The sequence below is a fragment of the Anopheles cruzii genome, unplaced genomic scaffold (genome assembly GCF_943734635.1).
Source record: "Anopheles cruzii unplaced genomic scaffold, idAnoCruzAS_RS32_06 scaffold00639_ctg1, whole genome shotgun sequence".
Taxonomy (NCBI): domain Eukaryota; kingdom Metazoa; phylum Arthropoda; class Insecta; order Diptera; family Culicidae; genus Anopheles; species Anopheles cruzii.
In genome coordinates this window covers 1,353-10,903 of record NW_026454231.1, presented here as the reverse complement: position 1 = coordinate 10,903, position 9,551 = coordinate 1,353, and the positions used below count along the sequence as shown (strand labels likewise).

Below are 9,551 nucleotides of genomic sequence, written 5' to 3'. Positions count from 1 at the left end.
CGAGCTCTGGCGGTGGCTGATATTGAAATGATTAAGTAATCAGACAATTTATAGCGCATGCGTTTCTGCGTTTCTTGAAGAAACGTATGGAAAAAAACCATTATTTTCATAACTAAAAGTATTTTCAGAGTGGGTCTCGTTCGCAAAAAATCACACGAACTGCTGCAGTCTGTCGTATTCCTGCCTGGGAGAGACCAAAACTGTGCAAAACAAACATTGTGTTGCGGGAATATGTTTTGTAATCCTGCTTTTGCATCGACCCAACCCGCTCTGCACAAAAGTGGTCGCTATCTCGATGCTATGCTACGATCCACACCGAAACATTTGCACCTTACCGTGCGCCAGACTACACAGCACGTAATCAACGATGGTTCTCTCATAAAGAAACCCACTCTGGAGTGTCGAGGAGCCGCGAGTCAATGCCATTTTTTATGTTGCCTCTCTAGCATAGCTCGAAATCTAAATCAACAGTTCGTTCTATTGTTTCGTATTAATTCTACTTTATTTCATTTGTACACACACACATACACACGCGCGCTTGCTTACCTACTCACACCTCCGTCTAACTTCGGTCGCTTCCACACTGCCACAAAGAATATCACGCAGCACGAAGAGGAATCTACACTTTTCTTAGTCTTTCTCTTAGTTTCCCGTCATCCGTCCGTCTGTTGCTGTTGTTGTTGTTCGTTCCGTTTTTTTTTTCTTAGGAAGAGGATCACCATCAGCAGGACCATTCGTCGGAACGCTACTGGAAGCACACGGCCCCGATCTCGATCCAGAACTCCTGGTTCGCTTCGCGGCCAATGTCCCGGATCGCGATGTCGATGATGGGCAGTCGCATTGGTTTGTCGGTGCTGTAGCTGAGCACCGACTGGGCGTAGTGGGCCGTCCGGTGCTGGCAGTCGTCCTGCAGAGCGTCGTACCGCAGCCGCTGCGGGCCACGGGCCGTCAGTTCGGCGTCGTTCCAGGCGAGCAGCTTCAGACTCTGGCGGTAGCTGTTCTTCTCCTTGTTGAAGAACGCCACGCTGTTGCGGCAGTGATAGGTTATGTTCTGGGACGCGGTCGCCGACAGGAGCTGCAGGAAGCCGATCTGGTTGCTGTCCGACTTGTACGTGATTTTCATGCCGTCCTTCAGTTCGCCAAGCCACACTTCGTCCTCGTCGCCGTCGTACGCGAGCTCCTTCGTGCGCAGTGGCTGCGGCAGGACACAGGAAGCCCTCCGTTCGGCGTCACAGTACACCAGGATGGCATCCCGGGCGTCGCCCTCGTTCGGGTCGATCCAGTAGTGGCCGGAAGCGAGCTCGGGATGGGCCGCAAAAAGATCGCGGCACGTCTTGGCCGGTGAACCCTGCTTCCCGTCCGGCTTCTTGAACGTCCCGAAGGCGGCCTTCAGCTTTTCGTACGCATTCTCCACCAACTTCTGGCGCTCCTCGTCCGTCAGCTCGAACACGCGGCCCAGGTTCATCGGTTCATCGGCCATGTTCGGATCCGGTCCCTTGCTGTTGCTCATCTGGCCGTGGCCGAGCAGAGCGGCAAGGGCGGCCGCGTCGTAGCCCACTCCGTCTCCCGGCGGACCGGGCGGTCCTGGAGGTCCCGCTTGTCCCACTGGCCCCGGTTTGCCATCGTTGCCGGGGGGTCCCCGTGGTCCCGCGATTCCCAGCATTCCCTGCGGTCCGACGGTGCCGTCACGTCCTGGCGGCCCCCTGGGTCCCGCCTCACCCGGTTTGCCCGATGGACCTACACCGCCAACGTTACCCTTGTCGCCCGGCGGACCGGCAGTTCCCGGCAGTCCCTGCAGGCCGATCAGTCCCCGGTGACCCTTCGTGCCCTTGAGCCCCGCTTCGCCGTTCTCTCCCTTTGGACCCTCCAGACCCGGTGGTCCCGGTTTTCCGCGAGCCCCCGGCGGTCCGTCGACTCCGATGGGTCCCGTTTCTCCACGCAACCCTCGCTCACCCGTCTGGCCGAGGGGCCCTTGTTGGCCCGGTGGTCCTGGAAGGCCAGGAGCCCCCGGTGTGCCCTGGGTTCCGGGGTTTCCGATCGGTCCCTTATCGCCAGCTCGTCCTGCAATGCCCGGTGGGCCCGTTTTTCCCACCATTCCTTCCGGTCCGCTGTCCCCGGTAGGTCCTGGGGGTCCTGCCGGACCCAGTGGCCCGGCCGGGCCGGGGGGTCCATCGTTGCCCGGTTTTCCCGGGTGCCCCGGTTCTCCAGCCGCACCACGCAAGCCACGCATCCCTTGCGCTCCACTCGGACCGGGCAGACCCGGAAGGCCTCTGTCGCCCGGCACACCGTGAGGTCCTTGATTTCCCGGCGGCCCCGCTGGTCCATCGCCGCCGGCGTCGCCCTTGATGCCTTCTGCTCCCTGCGGCCCGGGCATCCCCGGGGGCCCCGCATTTCCTGGGCGACCCGTATCGCCCGGGTTGCCCTTCATACCGTGGCTGCCCGGCGTACCCGCCTGTCCCGGATTGCCAGTTTGACCCTAGAAACGATACGAAACAAAGGGCTTTAACAGCTGCGGGGCTGCGAGAACGTGCACACCCCGAACAAAAAAGGCACTCTTTTTCTCCATACTGAGACGAATTTTTTCGCGTGGTACTCATTTTTCACCAAAGGCCAGAAAGAGAGCGCAACAGCGAGCAATATTTTTTCTTATACATGTTTTGAAGCAAATTTGGTGTTAAAAAAGAATTACTGTCCAATTTTTCATAAGACATACCCAGTGCCGTTTTCCGTATTAGAAGAAGTGGGGAAAAATTTGGACAAAATGGTAGAGGAAGGAGTTTTAGTACCTACCAAGACATCAATACATGGCTCAGTTCGTCTATGCCTTGATGGCAAGGCAGCGATAAATAGATCCTTGTCAATGGAACATTATCCATTACCAAACATAGAAAAAAATTCTAAACCAAGAAAATTCTAAAACAAATGAGTCCGGATACTTATTTGATTAATATTCAAGGAAATCGATTAGTACACGTAAATCAAATAAGAAAATATGGGTTACTAGTCAACCGCAGTGTTATTGATAAGGAAGTAAAGTCTAATAACGAGATAATAGATTATGATAGGAAACGAAAAAGAAGTGAGTCAAAGTCTCCAGAAATAGGGAACTCTTAAAAGTTTTTACGTTAAGAGGCGCGTTTTTGCGTTAAGAGAATCAGATCTCAGCTCTACTAAAGCAATCCCGGCCATAGTGAGAGGGTTGCACTCACAAGTTGAGATCTGCGACTAAAAAATGAAAAATCGAGTGCTTTTTTGGTTCGGGACCGCTTCAACACTCACAATGGGTCCTTGGTCTCCCGGTCGTCCTGGAGTGCCCATCGGTCCGGTTTCGCCGCGCAGTCCTGGCTCCCCGCGGGCTCCCTTGGACCCGGTCAGTCCAATGAATCCTTGGGGTCCTGGTTCGCCCGGCACTCCCGCGAGGCCAGAATTGCCCTGTTCGCCCTTCAGTCCCATACTGCCTCGGTCTCCCTTCGAGCCGGGTACACCGACGGGACCCAGGGGTCCGGGGAAGCCTTGGAGACCTTGCGGCCCCACCGCTCCCCGGTCACCGACGACCCCGGGAGCCCCAGGTTCACCGTGGGCACCCGGTGATCCGGGTTCTCCCTTCTCCGCTGGTTCTCCAGGTGGCCCCGTTGGTCCCATCGGTCCCTGAAGACCGCGTTCACCAAGGCGCCCGGCAGGACCTTCGGGGCCCGTCGGACCCGAACTGCCGCGCTCTCCCTTTTCTCCGGCGGGTCCTGCGAGACCTCGCAGCCCTGGGAGGCCCACCATACCGGGTGCTCCTTGATGTCCTTTCATTCCCGTAGCTCCGGATGGACCCTGCAAAATGGAGTCGGAGTGGTTACACGTATCCAACCACACCCCCCGCTGGTCTTACCGGTGGTCCATCGTTGCCTTGGGCTCCCGTTTCACCGCGAACCCCCGGCGTACCCGGAGTACCAACTGGTCCGCGTTCGCCCGGGAAACCTCGCTCGCCCCGTATTCCTGGCTGGCCCGTTGGCCCCGGTGATCCTGGCGGACCATTCTGCCCGTCCTTGCCTTGGGCTCCTGGGTTGCCTGGCGTTCCCGGTAGACCCTGGAATCCACGCGGTCCTGACGTTCCCGGTGGGCCACGGTCTCCATCGTTGCCGGGTGGGCCCGGGGGGCCCGGAATCCCGGGCGGTCCGTCTTTACCAGCGTCTCCTCGGGGCCCTACGGCTCCCGGTGGTCCGATGTCACCGTCCTTGCCTGGTTCGCCCGTGAATCCTTTGTCACCGGGCATACCGATCGGTCCGGGCAGACCCTGAAGTCCTTGCGGGCCCGATTCGCCCACTTTGCCGTCCGATCCGGGCAGACCCCGTTCCCCGGGTGTTCCAGCTTTTCCCTGCGCCCCGGCACGTCCCGGTTGTCCGCGTAGTCCTTGAATGCCGGGCGTTCCCGGTGGTCCAGGATCTCCGGACGATCCTTTCGGACCGGTGGGCCCCATAGCGCCACGGTCTCCCGATTGGCCCTTCACGCCTTGCGCTCCGTCGGGGCCCGGTAGACCGGGCGACCCCGAAAGACCTCGTTCTCCCTGCGGACCCGACAGACCCGTGGGACCCTTCATGCCGCGTTTGCCTCGTTTACCTTCCGGGCCGACGGCTCCCGGTAGCCCACGGGGTCCTGGTACACCGGCTTCCCCCTTGATGCCGGCTTCGCCTTTGTAGCCCCGCTCCCCGGGCAGACCCGATTCACCCTTCGAGCCGACGTCGCCTGGACTTCCGTTGGCCCCCGGCGCTCCGCGTGATCCTGGGAACCCGGGCGGTCCGGCATTCCCCGGCGATCCGGGGCTTCCTTTATTAGCGTATTACAGAATGCAATAGTTGTGTTAGTGTGTTAAGTTACCATACGATATGATACGTCCAATAGAGTCAGTCTATAACCAGCCACCAAAGTGTCAAGATATAATAGTGGCGACGAGGATAAAGTCGAAAAGTCGAAGTCAGGTCAGTCTCGTCAACTCAAGTCATGTTGCTATGGAATATTCCATAGCAACCACGAAGGAGTCGTAAAGATGAAAATGAACCTAGGAGAGTTATTTGGTGGAAAGAGGGTTCAAGGAGGTAGCGAACTACCAAGGGTGTGCGTTCAGAATTGGACTGTTTTTAACGGAGCCAAAGTCAGGTGGTGCGAGTTTTGTCATGTATCCAACGGGAAACGAAAAGGGAAGCCGATCGAATACGTCACCGGGAAACGGAGGAGTAACGTAAGGTGTGAAGGAAAACTAAACAATTACGTCACCAGGAAGCCCGATCCTCTGAAACGCCGGATAATCGTGAAATGAGGATGAAATGAGGCGTGGCAACGCGCGCCGGGAACAGCTAGTAGGATATAATGGTTGTGGTTTAGCACAAACGTGTGCTAAATCTGCTACGGGGGCCCACCGCGACTGACAACGCGTGTCGGTCGCGGTGGTAACGGCGGTAACGGTCAGCCGTCAGCGTAAGTGTCATTGCGGACACGCGGTGACCGGATACCGTCTGTGATAAGGCCCGGGTGAGTGCCGAGTACCCTGCGTGGGTGACTCGGGACTCACCCACGATCGACGCCGATACCGATCGGCAGTGTGTGTTCTTCTCGCGACCGTTCGAGGGTCTACGTGCGAAACCTCGACGGTCGGATAATATTAGAATATTAGAATAGTATAATTGTTAGAATAAACGTGACGTTGCTTTCGTGCAAAAACAGGTTGTGTTAGTTTTAAGTTACCATACGATATGATACGTCCAATAAAGTCAGTCTATAACCAGCCACCAAAGTGTCAAGATGCAATACCTTTCTCGCCCGACGCTCCATCTTTGCCCGGCGGTCCATTCAGTCCCGGCTCACCCGGTTGCCCCGGGCGTCCGGATTCTCCTCGCGGTCCTTGCGGCCCCGAGCTCCCTTTTGGCCCCATCGCGCCCATATCACCTTTGGCACCGTTGCTACCCGGGAATCCCGGTGGTCCAGGCTTCCCGACGGCTCCCTAACGATACGAGAAGCAGATTAGAATTGCAGCAGGCATCAGTTGTCCTTTTCGACCATGTTCGGTCGACAGTAGATATTGGACTAAGCGCATACAAAGGGAAAGCCCTCTTTATAGACTTGCGAGGTATCGGGGTGTCTTTCCCGTGCAGTACGCCAGGAACGTAGGAACATATAAATACGCTCCAAAAATAATGATTAAAGACAATCGCAGAAAAGACGTTCAACAGTAAAGAAGTGTCTAATCATTTCATGGCCGGCGGCATAGCCGGGCCAGGTATACAACGAAAGAACCATACCTCCACAGGATGCTGCGTGGCCCTTAGAACTGGGAACTCGGTTACTTACCGGTGGTCCGGATGGTCCAGCGATTCCGTCGATGCCTCGCAATCCTGCCGGTCCAGGTGGTCCCTCACGTCCTCGCTCGCCGCGAGGTCCAGCAGGTCCCTGTGGAAGAGAGCGTAGTTCCTGATGCGGTCTCACTCACCGCACGCCATGCTGATGCTTACCACGGCCCCAGTAACTCCAGCAGGACCCACGGACCCCACCGATCCTTTCTCACCGATGGCTCCGGTTTCTCCTTTCATTCCCTCCGGGCCGGGCAACCCCTGGTGGCCCTTGAGCCCGGGCACACCGGGCATTCCGGGTAGGCCACGCGGTCCCGTCATTCCGACCGGTCCTTGAGGTCCCGTTTCTCCATCGTCTCCGGCGGTGCCATCCTTACCGGGTGGCCCCGGTAGCCCTCGGGGTCCCGGCGGTCCACCGACCCCCGGCGCTCCCGGTTCTCCTGGTTCCCCGCGAGTTCCCTGGAATCCTTGGGGACCGGTTGGGCCAGAGGGCCCCGGTGGACCGCGTGGCCCTACCGGACCGACTTGAGCCTGCATAAACTGAAAGTTCTCTGGGCCCGGGCCCTTATCGGGTCCACCCATCGAATCCTGCAGCTGCTGGGTGTAGAACGTGAGGTCCGGCGCGGGACCTGGTGGCCCCGGGAGCCCAGGCACACCCGGCGTGCCCGGAACCCCCGGTTGGCCCACTTCACCGGGAGTGCCAGGTTCACCGAAGGGGGCCACCGGTCGCTCGGTGGTGGACGTGGTCGTCGACGTAGTGGTGCTGGTCCGCGGTTCCGGTGTTACGCGAGGGCAGTCGGCCTCGTCACACTGGACCGACCCGTTCCGGCAGCGGCACGTCGCACAGCCCCGGTAGCCCGACTGGAACACGTCGTTCTCGCGATACCACGTGCCCTCGTGGTGGCACGTGAACGGCTGCACGATCGCTTCCGGTTCCGGAGCACGCGGCGTGGTGCTGCTGGTCGTCGATACCCGCGGAATCTCGTCGTCCGGCTGCCGGAAGCCGTGCTCGGGTCTACGCGTTGCGCCATTTGCTGCAACAGTCCACACGCGTGGGGCAATAAGTAATGAAACTCAAGGGACATTCAAGCTGAGCATAAATCGTTTACTTAATTGAATTAAAGACGCAAAAATTCAATAAAAATTAACTCGCCCTAGCCTTCAACTAATAAGTCAACTTATAGTGTAACTACATGGTGCGTATTCACGACAAGGGATATTTAAATATTAGATAACTCCGTCACCTGTCAGTCGATTTTGACACATCAGCCAGATTCTGAAACGTCAGTCTACGCAGTTTTGGCCATGGATAAATTTACGGCAGAACAGCGGGCTAAAATTGTAGCGCTTTACATTGAAAATAATCGTTCAACTGATAATGATTGAACTGATAATCGTAAACTGTGAAAACTGTGCGTGCTTATTGCTGCCGAATATCTTTTGACTTCTTTCTGTGGCGCTATTTGAAGAGTAAGGCATAATGCCAGCCAACCGAAGACCATTGAAGAACTGAAATCTAACATCACAACGGAAACTGCTGCTATTACGCACGAAATGTTGTCAATTACAATGAAAAATGCCCAAAAACAATGAAAAATGCCCGCTTTTTGTCTGTTTAATGAAGGCGGTTATTTGAACGATATTGTACTCTGTGTGAATTATCAATAAACGACATTCTATACCCTAAATAAATCTTGTTCATTTGCCAAATTTGACTGAAAAACGGCGGAGTTATCCAACATTCAAATATCCTCTGCCGTGTATACGCACCCTGTATATTTGTGTATCGATCGAGTAAGAAGAAGTTGACCGTTGGACCTTGTGTTGAAGTGAACTTCATATTCGGTTATTTTTGGGTTTGATGGCCAAAATTTCACACCATTCTGGAGTCCATTGCTTTCAGCGAGAAAACCTTCAGCCTTGAGAAGGGAGCCCTTTGCAGGGTGCAAGTAGACCATCACTACTAGCATCTGGCCTCTAGTGACGTCACCGGAAATTAGTTCATTCGTTCCAGCTCAAGCACTCATTGACAGACTTGTAGAGCATTGCGCAACGCCACATTCCAGTGACTGGTTGGAGTGAAGCAGCACATGTTTGATCCGTTAACCAGATGTACCCCTCGGAGGTCACAACTCGGGGTGCCAGATGGTTTTGGGATTTGGTTCGCAAAAATCTCAAGCCCCGCGGCACCGAAAGGAGGAGTTTCACACTCACCATTTTCCGCCTCGTAGTCCGGATCGGGGCCGTAGTCGTAGTTGTCCCCGTAGTCGTACTCCCCGTACTCCGGCGCCTGCGCCTGCGGCCGATCGGCTTGCGGACGATCGCGCGGTTTCTTCAGATTCTTCGTCGCCAACTTCGTCGCCGAGGCCTTCGCCCTACCTTTCTTGCCCTTCTTCTTGGCCGGTTTCGACGTCGCTGCCGCCGTCACCGGTTCCTCCTCGCACCGGATGTGGTCGGCAAAGATTACAATGATAAAAAACAGCGCCACAAGCAGCGGACGCCCCACTCGGAACTTCATCTTGCGTGTGTGTATGTGTGTGTGTGTACACTTTGGCCGAACGGAAGGATCCTTTCGCTGCTGCCGCTGCCGTTTTGTTTTTAATACATTGCTGCTGCGGTGCGATGCAACGTATCCTGAACGGAATGGAAGGAACAACACTGTATCAAGAACTGGCCTGCTCCCGCGCGATCACCGTGCACGACTAAATCGGATGTGGCTTAGCGTCTTTGCGGAGAACGCGTGTTCGAAGCTGGCGGTGACGGTGATAAGAATCCCCGGCCTTCCAGTTCTAATTCCAAACGCTCAGCCCACAGCCACAGGGTACTGGACTCTTTTTGAGGCCCAATTTTGGCCCCGGCCACTATCAAATTAGTTCACATCAGTTCGTCGTGACTTAATTTCAGTCCACTCGGCGCGTCGTCTGCGCGGCTGATAGTGGCGCGTTAGAACGATAAAACCTAAAATAGAACCCACTAGCCACTGCCGGTGCTTCGCAGACCACTTGTTAACTTATTCGGCTGAATTCGCTTGCCAATTCATGTCAAAATTGTCTTTGCAAAATCCTTTGCAGATAGGCACCGTCTCTTTGCGGGCCAGATTGCGCATTCACTGGACTGGCACCGGGAACTGCCAGGAACTTCACTGCCAGCTACTTACTTCCGATATCAATCAATGCAACGCAAGCACTTGCCACTGATGTCGCAGGCAGGGCTCACTGGGGT

General features: G+C 55.9%; 1 protein-coding gene across 1 annotated transcript; it reads right to left on the bottom strand.

The window, feature by feature from the left end:
- Nucleotides 1–745: 745 nt before the first annotated feature.
- LOC128276161 (collagen alpha-1(I) chain-like) lies at nucleotides 746–8,847 on the bottom strand. Its single transcript, XM_053014628.1, has 7 exons — nucleotides 8,544–8,847; nucleotides 6,492–7,363; nucleotides 6,331–6,429; nucleotides 5,794–5,983; nucleotides 3,878–4,812; nucleotides 3,280–3,819; nucleotides 746–2,476 (listed from the first exon to the last, which is right to left on the bottom strand). The coding sequence occupies exons 1-7, from the start codon at nucleotides 8,845–8,847 to the stop codon at nucleotides 746–748; spliced, it is 4,671 nt and encodes a 1,556-aa protein (XP_052870588.1).
- Between the last annotated feature and the right edge of the window lie 704 nt (nucleotides 8,848–9,551).

Excerpts from the sequence above, each read along its gene's own strand:
- LOC128276161 (XM_053014628.1), bottom strand. The coding sequence starts at position 8,847 with ATGAAGTTCCGAGTGGGGCGTCCGCTGCTTGTGGCGCTGTTTTTTATC. Across the intron at positions 6,430-6,491 it reads CTGGAGTTACTGGGGCCGTG|GGACCTGCTGGACCTCGCGG; the intron begins GTAAGCATCAGC and ends TCTCTTCCACAG. Across the intron at positions 4,813-5,793 it reads TGGAGCGTCGGGCGAGAAAG|GAAGCCCCGGATCGCCGGGG; the intron begins GTATTGCATCTT and ends ACGCTAATAAAG.